Below are 20365 nucleotides of genomic sequence, written 5' to 3'. Positions count from 1 at the left end.
GTGTGTGTGTGTGTGTGTGTGTGTGTGTGTGTGTGTGTGTGTGTGTGTGTGTGTGGTGTGTCTTTTTCCCCTTCTTGGTTCTACTCCCTACGCCCACCTCCCACGTAACAGCAACTGCCTTCAGCAGTGGTAGACTGAGATTGCAGTTCTCCCACCTGCATGGGGGTGGGTGAGGTCGGCCTGCTGGAAAAGAACTTGACAGGCAGCAACCCAGGCAAGAGGATTATCCTCTGTCCTACACACCCTCTCATCCTTTGCCCACAATCTCCTGGCCTCAGAGTTTTCTCTATGAATTCCTTTTTCGTAAGTGTAGCTTCCTTCATAAGGCTCTTCAGTTCAGGATTCACTTACTGAGCCCACAATGGTCGTGACACTGCTATAAAAGTTACAGAGAAAGATGGGAGATTTTCCCAAAGGACTGGCAGGGGTGTGATGCCTGGGGAATCAGATGAAACAGCAAAGAGGGTATGTTAGTGAAGAACCCCAGGAGAGCAAAGGGACAGACGAGATGGTTTAAAGGGTACCTTTTAGGCACGGATTCTTTTGAGAGGAGCGGTCATAATTTCCCCCTGAAGTAACAATCTCATGAGTCAAAAATGAGCTATGTCTGGGACAGCAGCAAAGAAAGGAAAGAGCAAAAAGGCAAGAATAAAGCAGTGATTCACCTTTGACCTTACAACCCCATTTTTACACAAAAACCTATTTGTGGAGTTGCAGGAAGACAAGAAAGTGCCAAATAGAAGTCGAACAATGTGCAGGACCCCCTACGAGAGAAAGCGGAATTCTTAGGGTTAATGGGCTGGAAAACGAGGTAGAGTATCAAGAGCCTCACTGCATACAAAATTATCAGGGTTACCAGAAAAACCCACTGAGGTCACTCTACAACTATGACAGGGATTTCCCCTGCCCCTTGCTTTAAACCAAAAGGTCCCTAGGGAATTTTAACACAATCAGTTGCAATCAAGAACACAATATTATTTTCCAAAGCGTGCAGTAGAAAAAACAGTACTTTCTTTATGTAGTTTGTCATCCAAGAGCAGCAGAAGTATTTCAATGTAACGTGGATTTAATGGTATCTTCAGAAGTATCTTGTGAATCCACAAAGAAAAATTAAATTAGGCTTGAAAATAAGGCCAAATGAAAATGGAAACAGATCCATCCTTTCCTTCATTTGCTAAAACTCTGGCAATAGCAACCCTTGTCTCTTCCCTTGGCTTTCTATGGCCAGTCAATAAGGCCAATTGGTTGTCCCCTTTATAAATTGGCATGTGCCCTTTTTTTTCCAGGCTAGTTATCTCCTGCCTGGACTGTTACAACAGCTGTCTCCTGACTGGGTTCCCAGCCCCCAGCTTCCTCTCTAGTCTGTCTCACAGTGCCACCAGATAAATCTTCCCCAAAAGCTTCTTTCTTCATGAAATTGCCCCCACTGAAAGCGCAGGCATCTTACTGCCAACAGGACAGTCTCACCTTGTTAGTCAGATCATCAGAACACACTGCAATTTGACTCCAACCTTCTCTCTCCCTACAGACCTCACTGTAATCTACAGCTGGTGCAGTTTACTTGCTCTGCATACGATCACATTCCCCTCGCTCGAGAGGCTTTCCTCTGCCTCTACCCATTCTTCCGATTTCAGCTTGCGTCCAGCATTCTGTCAGAAGCACTGGGTGTTATGCACAAACAATGAATCATGGAACGCTACATCAAAAACCAATGATGTAATGTATGGTGATTAACATCATAAAAAAAAAAGAAGCGTTCCTGAATCAGGACCATAATCCTTCTCTCTTCTGAGACCCACACAGAGTGTCTGGCATAGAATGAGTGTTCTACAAATATCACCTACTGTTATTATAGCTCTCCTTGGATTTCCCACTTGATATTTACCACATACTACTTCTGATCAATTTTTAAAATAATACAGCCTGATATTTTATTCTTTAAATCTACAATTCCTGAAGACATTGGTTTATATTTATATTTCTCAGTAATACCCTGTACACAGCAAGCAAGCAATCAATAACAATCTATCAATTGAGTTGATCAACTAAAGGCATGCATGCTCTCATCGTGTAATGGAATTTAGGATGCAAAACTTCAGTATCAAATAAAGATTCCAAATAATAGTTCTTATTTTATTACACAGTAAATGTTTTCAAAAAATAAACTACATTTAGAATTCAAATGGCCATAAGTCATCCTAACTCAAAGGTATGGATGGGCAAGGGGAAAAGGAGTAAAGGCACTAAGTTCAGTGGAAGAAAATCTTGTTCATTTTGGAAACTGAGTTCTTCATATTTGTTTGATGTACTTACTTTTGTTTTAATCGGATATAGGAAGTTGATAAATTGTTCCAAGCTTCAGCATTCTGAAATGATAGAGAACTCAGTTATAGACTATTCTCATTTAGGTAAAATAATTGCTACAACCCAAAGTATAACATATTTTTCTAGTGCAGGAGGTGCTCCTTACGATCACAATTTTCAATAAGGCATGTTTAAGGTATATGAGAAAATTAAACAAATTAAATTTAACTTTCATAATTTAAAACAAAAATAGCCAACAAACTGATATAACTATTATAGTACTAATTTGGAATTTAGCTAAGACTTTATTTCCAAATTTAGATTTCCAAAGTAACTGGACAATCTGCAATATAAATTATACAATATATAGATTTATTACAAATCCAAGGTGATGCAGAATATTGTTTTTCATATCTTAAAAGCCTTTGCTATTTTACCATCATCCTTCATCAGATAGGAGAAGAATGGAGTATGTGTTCTCCAGTGTTATTTCTAAGTATTTCAACAATCAAACATATTTCTCTACCTATTCCTCTATGCATGACAAAAATAAATTTAAGTCATTACACAAATGTTGAACAATATGAATTATGTTTGTTCCTTTTTGTTCAGCTCTTTATAAAATATAGAGTATATAGTTTTCAAGTTCATATGTACGTTTTAAAAAACAAGTGGCAATGGACCTTTGCTTGCAGACATAGCACAGTTAGTATTAGACTAGCCTTATTACCATAAAAAGCTACAAACTGGACAAAATTTAGGGAACTGTTTTTGAAAAGTCAGACAACAAACCGCATGGGGCTGTGACCCTTGAGAGAAGGTAAACTGAAGATGTCTCAACAATCAACCTACACCTCCATCTAGAGGCACTTTCAGGGCTCAGCACAGAGAGGTAGAAACCAAATGAAGCACAGCAAGTCTTACTGGGATTAAGAAAGAGATGAGAGTTCAGGGCTCAAAAGCTGGCCAGAACTTGCAGGGCAAAAAAACAGGGAAGTGAGATCTGTGCAGAGAATAAGCTCCAGAAACCTCAATAAGCATCTCCTTGAGTCCTTGGCTGAATATTAAGCTATACACGTACAGGGCAAAACTTCTTGAGGCCAGGCAGTGAACAACTACCAGAGAGCTGTAAGCTGAATGGAAATTCTGGAGGTCACACAATGCTAAGAGCTAGTCAAGTTCCAACCAACCAGAGTGGAGAACTCTTATTGTTCACAAATGGTACTAAGTTCAACCACCAAAAGCTTATACCTTAAAAGAAGGGTGATTACATCCCTAGAATAAGGACAATGCAGGACCCACCCTAACAAAGTTTAAAATAAAACTGATCCACAAGTAAATCAGACAAATGCCAAAATAAAGCTCTATCTTCCTTAAGGGAAAACAAAACCCAGAAACTCAACAACACGGCATCCACGATGTGTAGGATACAATAAAAAAATATTGGTAGACGTGCAAACGAACAAGAAAATTCATCCATAACCAAAGAAAAAATTAATTAATAGAAACAGATACAGAAATGAAAGAGATGTTGGAATAAGATACAAGAACTTGACAACAGTTGTTATAAATACAAACAAAGATATGAAGAAAACATGAACATAATAAGGGGACAACTTGGGAATCTCAGCAGAAACATGAAAACTATAAAAAGGACCAAATGAAAGTTTTTGAACTAAAAATATTACATTATCTGAAATGATGTGTAGATTTTTTAAAGTGAGAAATAATATTAGATTACTTTCAGGTGTACAACATAATGATTCAATATATGTATATACTATGAAATGATCACCACTAGTAAGTTTAGTCAACATCCACCACCACATGTAGTGTGATGAGTTTAATGAATAGATTTAACAGCAGATTGGACATAAATGTAGGAGCTAAAACAATAAAACTCTTAGAAGAAAAGACAGGGGTAAATCTTCATGATCTTAAATTTGGCAATGGATTCTTAGATAGGACACGAAAGACATGAACAACAAAAGAAAAAACAGGTAAGCTGTACCTCATCAAAACTACAAACTGTGGTACTTCAAAGACACTTTCAAAAGTGAAAAACAATTTACAGAATGGGAGAAAAAATTTTCAAATCATATATCCATATGAGGACTTCTATCTAGGATGTATAAAGAAACTCCTACAACTCAACATAAAAGACAACTAAACCGATTTAAAAATGGGCAAAGGATGTCAATAAACATTTCTCCAAAGATGGCACACAAATGGCCAATAAGCACATGGAAAGATGCTCAACATCACTAGCCAACAGGGCAATGGAAAATGAAACCACCACAAGATGCCACCTCCTCGGATGACTCGAATCAACAAGAAAGGTAATAACAAGTGCTGGCAAAGATGTTGAGAAACTGGAACCCCCACACATTTGCTGGTGGGGATGTAAAATGGTGATTTAGAAAAACAGTCTGGCAGTTTCTCAGAATTTTGAAGACAGAGCTAACATACCCAGTAACTCTACTAGTAGGTACATACCCAAGAGAAATAGAAATGTATGTCCACACAAAAACTTGTAAATGACTGTTCACAGCAACCTAATTCATGATAGCCAAAAAGAAACAATCCAAATGTCCATCAACTGATGAACAAATAAGTAACGTGTGATACGCCCACATAACATAATATTATTTGACCATAAAAAGGAACGAAGTACTGATACATGCAACAACATGGATGAACTGTGAAAACATTGATCTAAGTGAAACAAGCCACAAAAGACCACATAGCGTATGATTCCATTTATATGAAATGTCCAGAATAGGCAAATCTAGAGACAGAACATACATTAGTGGTTGCCTGGGGCAGGAGGGGGAGGGTGGGGAGTGGAAGGTGTTTGGAAGAAGTGAGGACTGACTGCTAATGAGTACAAGGGGGTTCTTTTTATGACAATAAAATGTTCTTAAAATTGATTGTGGCGATGGTTGTGCAATTCTGAATATACTAAGAAATCACTGAATTGTACCCTTTAAATGGAGGAACTATATGGGATGTGAATTATTTATCATCTCAGTAAAACTATTAAATATTAAAAGACTATAAATGAAAAGAACTTTTTAAGAAGGCAATTAGCATAGGCAGCACACGTTACTGAATGACAAAACAGATGTGACATTTTGCTATATACTTCAGTTAAGTATAATTTTAACTAAAAAACTGTTGTATCAAAATTATTTCCATGAATAACTTAGCTATTATAAGAAGAAACTTCTTTCTAGATTTATAAATCATTTACCTTAAGGTGTAACCTTCTGTCAAAGGTATACTTTCTTCCAACGCAAAAGGAACTGCTGTTCTTTTATTTTAACATAAAATAATAGAAAATTGGAATTTTTTGCCTTCTTTTATCTGTTTTTTTTTTTTGTGAGAGAAGAATACTTAACATGAGATCTACCCTCTTTACAAATTTTTAAGTACACAACACAGTACTGTTAACCACAGGCTCCATGTTGTACAGCAAATCTCTAGAACTTACTCATCTTGTATAACTGAAACTCTATACCCATAGGAATTGCTATTCTGAACTACAGTACAATCCAAGTAACTTAGAGAATATCAAAGACCTGTGAGAAGGAAAGCAGACCGAACAAACTCACGTCGGGTTCTAGAGTCACACAACGCTGAAATGCCTTCGCAGAACCTCCGTAGTCTTCCAAGGCCAAATAGGCACAGCCAAGAGAAAACCACACCCCCAGCTGCAAAGACAAAAGGTCAAAGTCATTCAAACACATAGAGACAACAAACACATAGAGACAACTATAGGATATTTATTTTACACTTTACATTCACTTCCATATAGGAAATTGAGTGGTAGAGATTAATTTTTTCATATAATTTTCAAAGCTAATACAACACCAAAAGCATGTGCAGTATCCCTGCCCATCTTCTGCCGAGAAAGACCATTCTTTGTGTTAACCAAACACCATGAATGATCTCCAGAGCTCTGTCTATAAACCCTGATACTATGAATGTGGGATTAATCTAACCTTTTGACTGAGTATCAACTATGTCAAAGTATACAAAGTATCAGCAAAATCACAACTGACAAATTTATGACGAAGAAAAACTCTTGCTTTCATCTTCAAGTTAGACCACAAACAATTCTGCAATTTAACCATGAGCAGCTCTGCTTAGGCATGCCTGAAAATAATTTGGAGAAAGCCGGCTGAGAATCTGGATTACCAAATAGCCGTTCAAAATGGAAAGCCTGATTTAAGTCAGTAAGATGCGTTAGCAGGGAGATTTAGAAAAAAAAAAAAAACAGGTGAATTAGGAAGTAGCTATTGAAATTACAACAGAATTCTTCGTATCACAGTGTTTCCTTAAAATTCAATAGCCTCTATCAAAAGGAAGATAAAACTGATAAAAATTCAATGAAATCAGTCAGAAAACCAGCTGTTGGGAGTCAAGTTTGCTTTCCTTTCTGATACAGTTAGTAAGGGCAAGAGAATGCAGCTGACTTGGTCGCTAACTCCCAGGACAAAGGCAGAGAGCCGGAGGACAGGTTCGGTGGCACCCTTCAGGGTGGGAAAGGAAGTGAGGTGCTCTGTTATCTGTCCGGATCCTTCCGCAGAGGCAGCGCAGGAAGCGGCCCATGCACCCTCCTCCCCCAGCCATTTCCACAAAACTTGTTCCATATGGCTAGTTGAGGCCTGAATGGTTTTTAAGGAGATAAAGATTTTTAGCCGATAATTAGAGATAAGGCTTAGAAAGCAAACATCCTTGGGCAATTTAACACTTTGCCTTGAATTCACAAGAGGCTATAAATAACTGCTATCAGGAGCCTTTATGGAGAACAGATTTTGTTAGAGGGGTAGGTATCTGCTGAAAAGGGGCTGGGTGTGTGTTTGGGGGGAGGGAGGAGATGCTAGAGATAATCAGGCTGAAACAAAGTTAGAAGTTCACTTTTTTGAATCAAGGGACTACCAGCAACTGAAAAATGACCTCATTACATCTTCCCTCTGTCAATTATTTACAGAATTGAGAGGCCAAACCACACTCACTGATGATACATTCTGAGCTGGCCTAAAGTCTGATGCTAACCTATAAATGATATACAAAACAAGTTCTCTAACTTTTTTTTTTAAGATTTTATTTATTTGACAGAGAGAGACACACTGAGAGAGGGAACACAAGCAGGGGGAGTGGGAGAGGGAGAAGCAGGCTTCCCGCTGAGCAGGGAGCCCGATGCAGGGCTCGATCCCAGGACCCTGGGATCATGACCTGAGCCGAAGGCAGATGCTTAACGACTGAGCCACCCAGGCGCCCCAAGTTCTCTAACTTCTAACTAAGGTGCAAGTTTCAACATCTGTGTGTCATATTTCATCAGATTCAAGGTACACCTTTTTTTTCACCATTTAACATCTCTGAAATAGATCCGACCACTTGCCAGAGTTTATTGGAGGCATTTTATTTTTTATACAAGGTGGCACTTAAAATAAATGTGCCTGTTACAACTGATGGCATCTTATATCCAATGAATTGTGATCACAGGTTTACTTAGAAGGAGGGATACCTCATCCTGGGACTAAAGCAAGAACAATGACAAGTTCTTAAAATGCATGTGTCGTGCTTACTCTCTGCAAACAAACTTCCCACAAAACTACTTCACATGTGTTGTTATTAAAAAAAAGAAAAAGCAAGTGTAAATTCAAGATGTAAATAAAGAGCTTTATTTTTCAATCCGCCTGTAAAGACAAAGGTTACAAATGTCTAAAATTAGCAATTACTCGTAGCTCTAAAACAAGCAGGTGATGAGATTACTATTTACCTTTAAGGTTTTGAAACAAGTCAATATTTTGTAACCAGTGTCTTAAAACCAAAATAAACTTAATGAAAATCAGGCAGATGACTTAATTTGATATACAGTATTATGGTTCTCTCTTTTTTTTACTCTTGGTCATTTGTGTTGTTGTTTTAATAATTTGCATCTGAAGGAAAATTCTAGGAACATTAACTGCTAGTAGATTCCATCTGTTGATAAGATTTAATTACATAGGAGATGACTTTTGCACACACCTTATTCTTTGAAGTCATGAAATGGCTTTTTAAAAAACAAACTCTAAGATCTTCTAATTGCTTGTAACTGACCCACTAAGCCATAAATAATGCATTCATACCTTGCTTTTCCGTTGAGTTCCTCAGAATTTGGAGGACTAAGGAGAATATTTAGTGCTTCTTACTTTTTTCATTTTAAAATATTACTTAAACTATTACTACCAATAGTGACTAGTTTCTCGATTCTGGTCATGCTCTTAAGAACAGAACACCATAAAAGAAAAAAATCAAAAGCCTCAAAAAAACTTCTCAGATGATTCCCCAAATTAAAACTGTGTATGCTTGAATACCAAAGACCTCTACCTTCCAGTCACGTGGGGATATAATGTTAGCCTCATTACATTTTCTAGAAGCCACATTTAAAAAGTAAAAAGGGACAGGTGAAATTAATTTTAGTGGCATTTTATTTAACTCTACAAATCCAGATAGTCTCATCTGAACATGTTATCAGTATACAGAATTACTGAAATATTTTATATTTATTGTTTTCATACCAAGTCTTTGACACCTGCTATGTAGCCTGCACTTACAGCACATCTCAATTTTGACTTTAGCCACATTTCAAGTGTGTTCAACTGCCATACTGGTTAGCGGCCACCATACCGGGAAGCACAGTTCTACACTGTTTCTCCAAAACATTGACATCGACCCCAGCATACCTTGCATCCCTCCCTCCCTTCTTTCTTCAGTAAAGATCTAGCTCCCTGGGACAGGTGGCTGGCTCGGTCAGTGGAGCATGCGACTCTTGATCTTGGGGTTGTGACTTTGAGCCCCACGTTGGGTATAGAGATCACTTAAATATAAAATCTTTAAAAAAATCTAGTTCCTCTGGCTGAGACCCTCCCTTAGGCTCCTACTTTTCATAGGCTATAGTCTCTCCTATTCCACCATCTACAATAGCAATCAGAATGTTAGCACTTAATGAGCATGTACTATGTATGCCAAGAATGGATACCAGGAGCTTTCCACACATTACCTCATTTCTTCCTCACAAGAGCCTCACAAGGTAGTAAATATTACCCTCTTTAGAGAGATGATGAGGGGTCACAGAGTAAGTCAGCGACAGAGGAGAAACCTGACCTAGTCATTGGGACTGCAGAGCCCACGACTTCTCCACATGGCCACAATGCCTCCCACTGTATCACTCTGCCACATACAGCCAAGATTTATGGCAATACCATCCTTGTCACCAATACAGCAAGAGAGGAATAAAAGAACACAGTCAACATGGGCTGGGAAAACCCAGGAGATCAATATTTTAAGAACTGGAGCATATCTACCCCCCCCAAAGCTCTCTCAATCAGGCAAATGGACACAGATGAAGCACAAGAATGGACAACCATATTTAGTTGGAGGGACGAGCTGAAAGGCAAACCTCTTATTAAAGGAACTGGGCAAGAATGGAGAAAGACAATCATCTGACAGGCTGGTTGAGATATCTGTAGAGCTTATTCCAGGGCAAACTGTGAAGGCAGGCTAGTTATTGGTAGGGCAATGATCTTTAGAAGCTGACAGTCTAGCTTTTTTTCTCTGAGGGAGCCAATACAGAAGCACAAAAGCAGGCCAACTACTTATTTTGAATGTGACGGTACATGAACTTAAAGAATGGTTTAAAAATATTTTTTAAATAATTAACAAAGAACAAGAATGGTGGAGAAGTTTCTCTCTGAGTTCCCCTCACAAAGCCCCCTACAGAAACAGTGGAGTAGAGGGGAAGACGAGTGAGTGGGATTCAAGAGGCTCTGAGGGAGTAACTTAACCTCTGAGTCTCAGTCACCCAGTTGTCAAATGGGGATTTGATTAAGCAAAAATGCCAAGGCTTCTTCACACCCAAGATTCTGAAAACCCAGAGGACACTGGGTTCAAAGGTACACTAGTGCCATCTAGTGGCAAAGTAAGCACCCTGAGGATAGAAACAGGAGAGGGCCGCAGGTTTGAGGAGCTAGGAGGGAATCCATTCAATGAGAAGCCTTAGAATTAGAAATCAATTCAAAAGAAGCAGAGAGGAAAACAAGGCATAGAAAGGAAGTAATTTGCCTCAAGCCACACGATGGTTCCTGGTTCCTGGTGTGCAACAGGTGTGATGAAGACAGAAAGCACAGTATGTATTAACCTCAATAATTAAAATAGAAATTAAACCATTTAAAAAAAATTAAACAGTTTGCTACTCTGAAGGCTAACATACACTAAGCACCACTAGGCAATGGGCATGGATTATTTTTACAAGTAAAAGGTTAATTTTTACAAGTCTTAAAGCACATCTGCAATAGGTACCATTTGCTTATATATTACAATTTTCTTTCTTAAATGATGAGTCTATCTACTACTACACAAATTTCCTTCCTCCTCAAAGTTTCTGCAGAATGAATGATCAGCAGCTTCACACTTTTGCTAATTTTCCTCTGAAACATGGTATCTGTCTGAATTGTTCTGATATCACGTATAACGTTCAACACATTAGAACGAATAAAGGCCGCGTTGCACTCTCCATCCCCTCTTCTCACATCCCTGACTCATTCCCATGACCCCAAACGCAGATAAGTTGCTCAATGTGGCTTCCTTAAACAGGAAATGACCCAAGACAAATCCAAGAGCGATACCAATGGCCTTTGGTAACAGCTTTTCCTGAAGTGATGCTTGGGGCTCATATTCTTTCAAAATTCTTTCATAACCAAATTCCTCATTTACTGAACATGCAGTTCTCCTTCCTAAGGAAACACAAGTCCTCAGCTGCCAGCTTCTCTCTCTGAAGGAAGAGTGTCCTCTATTACGGTGTCTTGTTTAAACTACAGGAGCAACTAAACTTTACACAGACTTTTTCTCTTTTACTAGACAGGCTATTGTTTAATGCCCTCCTCTTATTCTTTTCCTCGATTTGGTTACCACTGGTTCTTACCTTTGCCCTCTTTCCAGAGAATACACAATGTGAGGTAGTACAAGCATTCACATGTCACCTGCACGTGAGACTCTCCTGCTGCATGTATCTCCCTATTTCTAGGCTACAGATGATGGGACCATTATTACCGCAAGGCAATAGGGAAGAAAGATAAAGCCTGCGGTGTACCATCTATGACTGAGAACTGACTATGGACCTGGAAACATCTAGACACTGTGCATACATTGGCTCTAATGTCCCCAGCAGCATGCTGAGACAGCTATTATAATCTCCACTTTACAAATACGGAAACTGAAGCTCAGAAAGATGAGGTGACTGACCTACATGATGTTCCCTATGGCCTCTAGGATTCGGAATCAGGCTCGGGGCGGCAAGGCTTCTACCCTCCCCACCATCCTGGAGTCACAGCTACAGCCCAGATGTTAACTGCAGTGCTTGTGTTTCCTGGCAGTTATGCAAGGGAGACTCTAAGAGCTTCATTTTTTATTGCTTACCAATATGAGAGAGGAAGAACAAAAAGGAAAGCATCTCTTTTTTCTCTACATATTATTCACATATGTTCATTCTGTCTTCTCCATTGGAATGTAAGCTCCAATTCCACGAGTCTTTCCACCACAGCTAATACCAGTTCACAACAGAAACTCTTGAACTCCATTTCCAATAAATACACTTTCTTCCTTCAAACACTACGATGACATCGAAAATTAACCGCTACAGATCAAGAAGGAGCACAAGTTCCAAAGATAATTAACAATTCTATCATGGTATTGTGTCACAGAAGTGTGGTCTTCTGTACAGAATGGGCTGGGAAGGGCTGCCTCAGATCCTCTAAAATTCCCCAGTCCTGCAGAGACACTTGCTGTCATGTGCTCGATCATTCCAAAACACCCAAGTTATAACTTCTTTTTGCTCCTGATGAAAACCCCAGCAGTTCTTCATTCAAGGAAGAAAAAAATTCAAATATGACAGTTTTGTGTTCAAAACTTTCTATAACTTCTTTTTTAAGATTTTATTTTAGATTTTATTTATTTATTTAAATTTGAGATTTTATTTATTTAATTTTAGGGAGAGGGAGAGAGAACGTGAACCAGGGGCGGGTCAGAGGGAGAGAGAGAATCTCAAGCAGACTCTGCGCTGAGCGTAGGACCCAAAGAGGGGCTCGAATTATGACCCTGAGACCATGACCTGAGCCAAAACCAAGAGTCGGACGCTTAACTTACTGAGCCACGTGGGTACCCCTCATAACTTCTAACTAGACCTCAACCAAATCCACCATTACTTCCTAATATAAGACAATGTCCTCCAGATGCAAGAAGGAAGAGGCTAAGAGTAAGCACCCTAGAACCAGAAAGTCCAGGTTCAAATCCCAGCTCCGCCATCATAAGCTTTGGGAAGTGGTACAAATTACTTAACCTTCTGTTTCCTTATCTGTAAAACGAGGGTAAAAACAGTAAGTACCTCAAGGATTGTGGTGAGGATTAAAAATACATGCAAAATGCTTAGACTGGCACCTAGTAAATACTCAATGTTAGCTGCTACTATTATTATTATAACTAAATTAAAAAAAAAACAGTGGAAACCAATAGTTATCAAGAAATCTTTGTTGGCTACATGGTTGGTTTTTGCATCTGCTAGTCTCCTTTCCTGAAACATGTTTTCCCAACTTTTGCCTCCCATCCAAATCCCAACCATTCTTCCTAGTTCAGAACATCCACATCAGGCCTTTACTGACCGTTCACGCCCTCATTCATACTGCCATCACTAGGCATCCAAAGCATGCTGTCTATTTACTCTATTCCCTGGCCACATACAAAGTCATTCCTGCCTCCTCTCCTCATTTAGCCCACAGAAACCACAGAAGGGCAAGAGGCCATGTCTTAACACAATTCTTCCATAGCCCCCACAATACCTCAAAATGGTTTACACTTACATTCTAGCTTAGACTATAGAAGATAGTTAATAAATAGAAATTGCTATTATAATAGTAATGCTCTCATCTTCTTTCCAGTATCATTAGAAACATTATTCCTTTTCCAGCGCTAATACCTTCATCTCTTCTCATTTCACTCTTCCCTAGAATGATCTTCCCTAGTTATCTTTCCCTCTCTATATAACATTCAATCTCTCCTCCATCTGCTGGATTCACTTTCTCCTTTATTCACTGCCCTCAACCATGTAAAGGTCTCCAGTATCTTGTGAAGATTTACCTGCCTCTTCTGCCCCTTGTACATGACATTTTGAGTCTCATCTCTTTGACATGCTCCCAATATGAACAGTCTACAGATGCCATATCCTCACATGCCACCCACTCTAAACCTTCTGAAGCTGTTTCTGAAGGTCATCAGTGAGCTCCAAATCCAGTAACCTCTTCCTGGCCCTCTCTGGACTTCATCACTACATGTGACATTACTCACTAATACTTGTTGTTCCTTCAGTTTCCATGAATCCCTACCCTTCTGACCAAGACTCTGGTGTATTTTGTTTGAATTTTTTTTCACTGGTGCTATTTCTTCTACCTGTCAGGATTTTGCTCAGTGTTCTCTTCCAAGATTTTGTGTCAAGAATTCATTCACTTGCATGGCTTCATCTTACTTCCACAAAAAAGCCCCAAATCTGCAAGCTCAATTCTGGCCTTCCTACTGTCAGGCTCTTACGTCCAATGGACGATCGGCCATCTCTGCTTAGATACAGCGACATGCCTTCATATTCAATATCCAAAATCACATCACCTCCTCCTGTAAAAGATATTTTCCCTTCTTCTTGAATTCTCTATATTTTATCAACAGGGACATCTTCCTTTTTCACCAAACAATTGAGAAAACTGGCATCCTCTCGGATTCCAAGCTCTCCCTCTATCCTGCCAGTCCAAATGATTAAGTCCCAGAAGATTTCCCCTTGTAATGAGGCTTCAACCTATTCTATCTTTCCACCCTCACTGCTAAAGCCACTGCCCACTTATCCATAATATTCATTCCTTATTTAAACTTCCTATAATACCATTTTTGTCATATCACTCTTTTATTCAAAACCACAAGAGCCATCCACATCTACAGGGTTGGATAATCCTGAAGAAAGGCATGTAGACTAGGTCTACCCATATCACTCCCTGGTGGAAACTCTCCGCTCTCCACTGATAGAATGACAGCCAAATTCATTCCCACATCCGTGTCTGTACATGGTAGGTTCTCGATAATGCTAAGTTAGGAAGCCATGTAATATATTGTTCAAACCACAACATTTTTGAAAGTGAAGGGAAGTTTTGTGGTTCTTTTTTTTTTTTTAATTATTTGTTGACAGAGACAGAGAGAAAGCACAAGCAGGGGAGGGGCAGGTAGAGGGAGAAGCAGGCTCCACACTGAGCAAGGAGCCTGATGCAGGACTCAGTCCCAGGACCCTGGGATCATGACCTGAGCCGAAAGCAGATGCCTAGCCGAATGGGCCACCTAGGTGCCCCAATTTTTTTTAAGTAGGACCCAATTTTTTTTTTAAGTAGGACCTTGAGCTGAGATCGAGTCAGACGCTTAACCAACTGAGCCATCCAGGTGCCCTGAACAAATATTTTTAATGAGACAAAATTCATCAAATAAGTTGTCTCTATTTATAATTCTTTGTAAGTTTCACCAAATTTAGAGACTACTAAATTATAGGCCTAATTCTAGTATAGAATATAAATTTATTCAATTAAAATCAGAAGCTCAATAAAAGTTTTCTGCAGGGGCACCTGGGTGGCTCAGTTGGTTAAGTGTCCGATTTTTGATTTTGGCTCAGGTCATGAGATCAAGTCTGGCATCGGGCTCCATGTGAGCGTGGAGTCTGCTTGGGATTCTCTCTCTCTCCCTCTGACCCTCCCCCCGACCCCTCTTTAAAAAAAAAGTTTCCTACAAATTATTACTGATGTTTTAAGTACAATGGTATCATGATTACTTTTTTTTAAAGATTTTTAATTTATTTATTTGAGAGAGAGAGCATGAGCAGAGGGGAGGGGCAGAGGGAGAGGGAGAAGCAGACTCCCCATTGAGCAGGGAGCCCAATGTAGGGCTCAATCCCAGGACCCCGAGATCATGACCTAATCTGAAGGCAGATGTTTAACTGACTGAGCCACCCAGGCACCCCATTATTGTTACTTTTTAAAAGTCATTTCTTCAGAGATACATACTCAAACATTTTAAAAATTAAATGACTTGATATATTGGATTTGTTTCAAAATAATATGGGGTAGAGTCAGGGAAATGTTGATGAAATAAGATCAGCCATGAGTTAGTAACTGTTGAAGCTGGTTGACGCATCTGGGAAGGGGCTCATTGTAGTAGTCTCTCTGCTATTGTATATTTTATGTAATTGAAATTTGCTTAATAAAAGGTTACAAAGAAAAGATTCCTCCTAAGTGGATGTTATAAACTAAATTAAACCCCTAAAATTCAAATGTTGAAACTCAACCCCCAGTGACTATGCTTGGAGATAGGACCTTTAAGGAAATAACGAAAATGAAATGAGGTCATAGGGGTGGGGCCCTAACCTGATAGGACTGGTGGTGTCCTTATAAGAAGATAACTATAGGGACACAGCGGAAAAGCCCTGTCATCCAAACGCCAGGAAGAGTGACCTCACCAGAAACCAACCCTGAAGGCACCCTGATCTTGGACTTTTACCTTCTGGAATTATGAGAAAATAAATTTGTCATTTAAACCACCGACTCTGGGCGCCTGGGTGGCTCAGTCGGTTAAGCGACTGCCTTCGGCTCAGGTCATGATCCTGGAGTCCCGGGATCGAGTCCCGCATCGGGCTCCCTGCTCAGCAGGGAGTCTGCTTCTCCCTCTGACCCTCTTCCCTCTCGTGCTCTCTCCCATTCTCTCTCTCTCAAGTAAATAAAAATAAAATCTTAAACCACCGACTCTGTAGCATTTTGTTATGGTAGCCCTAGCAGACTAATACAGAAAGATATTCAAAAGTTAATTTTACATTTTAAAATTAAATCCTGTCTATCATTTGAGCTCTCATTATTCCTTTTGATGGAAAATTTCAATGTCTCCCTATTTGAAAGTGTTGTCTTCAATAATTTCAATTTGCTAAAAACTTTTTTTAAAAAGCTGAAGTTTTTTTGGAACTCCATTGAGTACATAAAAGATTTCCAATTGATTATGAACACAATGCAGCCAAAATGCAAAAGACTCTTTTTTTTAAAAAGTTCGTATCATTGTAGTACACTTAAATTGATTTATAAAATAATTCTTCAAAAACTCAAACATTTTTAAAGTCCACTTGATGATGGGCAGAAACAGAAAAGTATATACTGCCACACTATACAAACTTTAATTCAATATCAGACATGTCACAAGAATCTTATAATTCAATTACCCAAACAGTGTATATGAAAATATTTGTAAATGACAACAGCCAGTTTTTATATCCATTAGTAGAAGCCTGTTTGGACATAATATGTCTACCACTACAACCAAATCCAAGTACATTCACGCTCCCACGGGTTTTCTTAATTCAGAAAAAAACATTCTTTTTACCATGTTGCCTTGTTTTACCAAAATTTATATCTTTACTTTCACCACTAAAAAAAGTAATACTTTTATCTATTATGTTTAACTTGTCAACTAAACTCATAACAGCATTCAGAATAATGTCAGATGTTTCACCTTTAAGAGAATTAACTTCCTAAAATTTTATTTTGAATCCATTAACTGGGTGAAAAAAATTAAACCATTATGAGAACAGAATTAACAAATTTTCTATTGGAAGCATCTAATGTCACTGATACTGAACTGGTAAATTCAACTGGTACTGAACTAGTTCTGTTAAACAAGCTGGCACATTAATACCTATGATCTCAACTTTCATACACATACAAGAAAATATGGTATGGACCAATCCTGTAAACCATTTGTGCTCATTTTCATTTGCTCTAGATAAAAAGTCAGGTCTCACAGAATGACATGAAAATGCATCCCCTATAGCCACATATTAAATCATCTTTGGACATGACTTCTTTAAAAAGACAAAAAACAAAAAGTACTAACTTTTGACATAAATGCTAATGTTTCTTCAACAGACAGGTCTTCTGGTTTTCACACAGTCAGTGGTATCACCACGGCCCGTGAGGTGGAGGGTAAATGTTAACTACATTTTGTGCAAGTTCATTAGTTCTCTTGACAAATGAGAATTGAGTTCCTTACTGTCCTCTAAAAACACACTTTTTTAGTTTGTTTGCTTTTTGAAAATGAATGCTGCCAAAGAGTTTATTATAAACTATACAAAAAGTTACCAAGCCACATAATATAAAAATAGTGGTACATTTAGGCCATACAATAAGTGATGAAACCACTGTAGTAAGAGAATTCAGACTGTTCCCCACATGCTTTACTGAGGCCTGCTCTACTCTGCTCCCCATATGTCTAGCCTATGATTCCCCATATTTCCTACTAATCCTGCCAACTGGTAGTCAGGCAACGTCATGCCTTGCGTGGGCCGCAGCTTGGCACAAATGTCTGATATATACAGGGGGCTTATAGAGACATTGGTTCCAGGATTTCTCCTACCACCACCCAGGACCTGAAGGAAGTGACTGTTCTCAGTACCTCTGAGCAAGCACAGCAGGTTATATCAGCAAGCATCCTGCACGCTGTCCTTGAAAGGGTAAGGTAAGCAAGTTGTGTCAGGAAAGGGTTGGAAAAAAGGAAACAGGCCGTTACTGGTCACTGCTCAGATTTTAGCACTGTACGTGGGAGCTCTGTCCACTGCACAGGCTTTAAATATAATATAGACAAGACTATGCCCGAAGATGGAAGTACAAAGTGGATGTCTGTGAAAACCCACTCCAACCGCTTTTTATGCAACAATTAATAATAATTCATTCATTTTTTTCTCTCTTAAAAATTTTATTTTTAAGTAACCTCTACACCCAACTTGGGGCTCAAACTTACAACCCCGAGATCAAGAGTCACGTACTCTTCCGACTGAGCAAGGCAGGCGCCACTGTAACAATTCTTGATAACTCACCGTGGGTCACGCAATGTGCATTCTGTATTAACTGTCTTATTTAACCATCACATCAACCCTGTGAGGTAGGTCCTATTATTTCCTCCATTTTTCAGGTGAGGAAACTGAGGTTTAGAGACTATTAAGCCACTTGCCTAAAGGCACTCCAGCAATTATGGTGTAACTGGTACGCAAGCCCAGGTTGTAAGGGCTACAGAACCTTAAACACTCTACCATACTCCCTCTCTTGTATACCCATGGGAAGCATGCTTGCCTATCATTTTTTAAAGGTATATTTTTTGAAGTACAACTATTGTCACAGAGAATAATACTTCATTTAAAAATGAAAAATCTTGAGGCAAACGCTAAATGGGATGGGTTACCAGAATAACAAACAGAAACCATTTGTTTAATGAACACTCAAATCCATGGCTTTCTTCAGGCTCTTCTCCCTGGGAAGCCAGTTCCCCCTTCTGAACATCTACTCACCTTCCCCCATTTGGGGTACGCTTGAGCTAACCCCTGCCCCATCTCTGGCACGGCCTCCCCTGACCCTGTCAGTCGTGGTGACCACCCACCCGCTCTTGACTATAGCCCTTCCACCTACGTGTGCCTCTGGGTATAATCCCTGCAGTAACATCATATAACCTTACAACGGTGGGTGACCAGTTCAATAAGGAGGCGAGTTCAGGAAAATAAATGGGGGGTAGGGGGGTGCGTGCTGAGGAGGGACTGACAAAAGAAAAGGAATATAGTGTGTGTACTGGGAGGGGGTGGAAAAAATAATAGGAAATGATATTTTCCCTTTTCAGAGCTACACATACTGGTTTGATATCTGAGCAATTTCCTTGTTCTATTTTTTACAATTTTCCTTGTCCCCAGAGTAGGGAACAATGGGACTAGTAAGTAGACATAAGGATTTCTGTTTTACTTCTGGTCCTGAGACTGTGAGACCCTGCTTGGGAGGTTTGGCTACCATTTCCTCCCACTTTCTTCAGCTTCCAACAGCCCACAAACTCAAGTCTAAGGATGAATTTTAGTTGTTTCAGAAGTTGCTTGGGAAAATGAAACAGGTAGGAATGAGTGGACAACAGCTGGCATCTCGAAAGCACACATGGAAATGGTACACATGTCTTCTGGTTCTCCAACAAATGTCCCGCAGACAGCACATTTGGTTTTGCAGACCCTCCCTGATATAAAACCAAACACTCCTATTTTTGTACCAATGTGGTTTCGGAAAGTCATTGCAATGCACAAAAGCCATTCAAGTGTCACTGTCATTTTGCCTAAATTTTTGATTAAACCTAACAGTTTGGAAATGTCTGAAAGAAGAGAACACATTTCTTTAAATTCCTTTCTTCTATTTTCCTTCTATTCCAGGACTTAACGGAGGTGACAGCATGTAGGAGCTCTCCTTCTCCAGAGACAGTTCAAACTCAGATCCCAGGTTCTCATGTCTACGGAGTCCAAGTGTGCATCTTGTGGTAGTTCTGTACAACTGTAGCAGCAAATGGCTGCATACTTTGGCATGGCTCACAGCCTGCCTCAACTGGATCCATATGACAAACTACAAAATATCCTCGCATCACATCTGTTTGTATTGTGATGTTCCTTTGAGCAACTGTCATTTCTTTGTCTTGCTAAGTAATTAATTCAAAATATATAATGAGACCATCAAGCCCTGTCAAGTCCTCCCTTGCAGATCCCCTCAAATCCATCCCGTTTTCCTCTTGCCCCTCCCACACCAATAACTGTCAGGCTAGACTAGTGCTGGCCTCCCAAACCTGTCCACATCTAGTATCTCACATGGCCACAATGTTGCCAGGACAATAAGCCTAAATTACCTCCATGCAAACCGCATTGCTTCATTCAAAACAAAGCCAAACACAAATCAGCCCTTCAATGGTTCCCTATCTGCCAAATAAAAAGCCAGAGACCTTAGCCTAACATTTAAGACCTTCTATAATCTGGCTCCAGTCCAGATTTCCCGCTGGAACTGCCCTATTCCCTTTTACTCTCCAAAACTAGCCTATTCACTAACTCCTCTGTTCCCAACACACACACACACACACACACACACACACACACACACACACACACACACAC

At 39.5% G+C, this 20365-nt stretch overlaps 1 protein-coding gene across 3 annotated transcripts in view; it reads right to left on the bottom strand.

Moving 5' to 3' along the window:
• Nucleotides 1-20365, bottom strand: part of TTC27 (tetratricopeptide repeat domain 27) — a 169398-nt gene that overhangs the window by 27644 nt on the left and 121389 nt on the right. For all 3 annotated transcript variants that reach the window (XM_025868026.2, XM_073897248.1, XM_073897247.1), the window contains 2 exons: nucleotides 5919-6017; nucleotides 2314-2366 (listed from right to left, as the gene is read on the bottom strand). In XM_025868026.2, the coding sequence (XP_025723811.1) occupies nucleotides 2314-2366; nucleotides 5919-6017 (152 nt within the window). The remainder of the gene's footprint in view (nucleotides 1-2313; nucleotides 2367-5918; nucleotides 6018-20365) is intronic.

The sequence above is a fragment of the Callorhinus ursinus genome, unplaced genomic scaffold (assembly GCF_003265705.2).
Source record: "Callorhinus ursinus isolate GAN/ISIS: 27379988/994484 unplaced genomic scaffold, GSC_fseal_2.0 scaffold10, whole genome shotgun sequence".
NCBI lineage: Eukaryota > Metazoa > Chordata > Mammalia > Carnivora > Otariidae > Callorhinus > Callorhinus ursinus.
The sequence above is the reverse complement of the archived record's forward strand: the minus strand, read 5'-3'. Positions and strand labels throughout refer to the sequence as shown.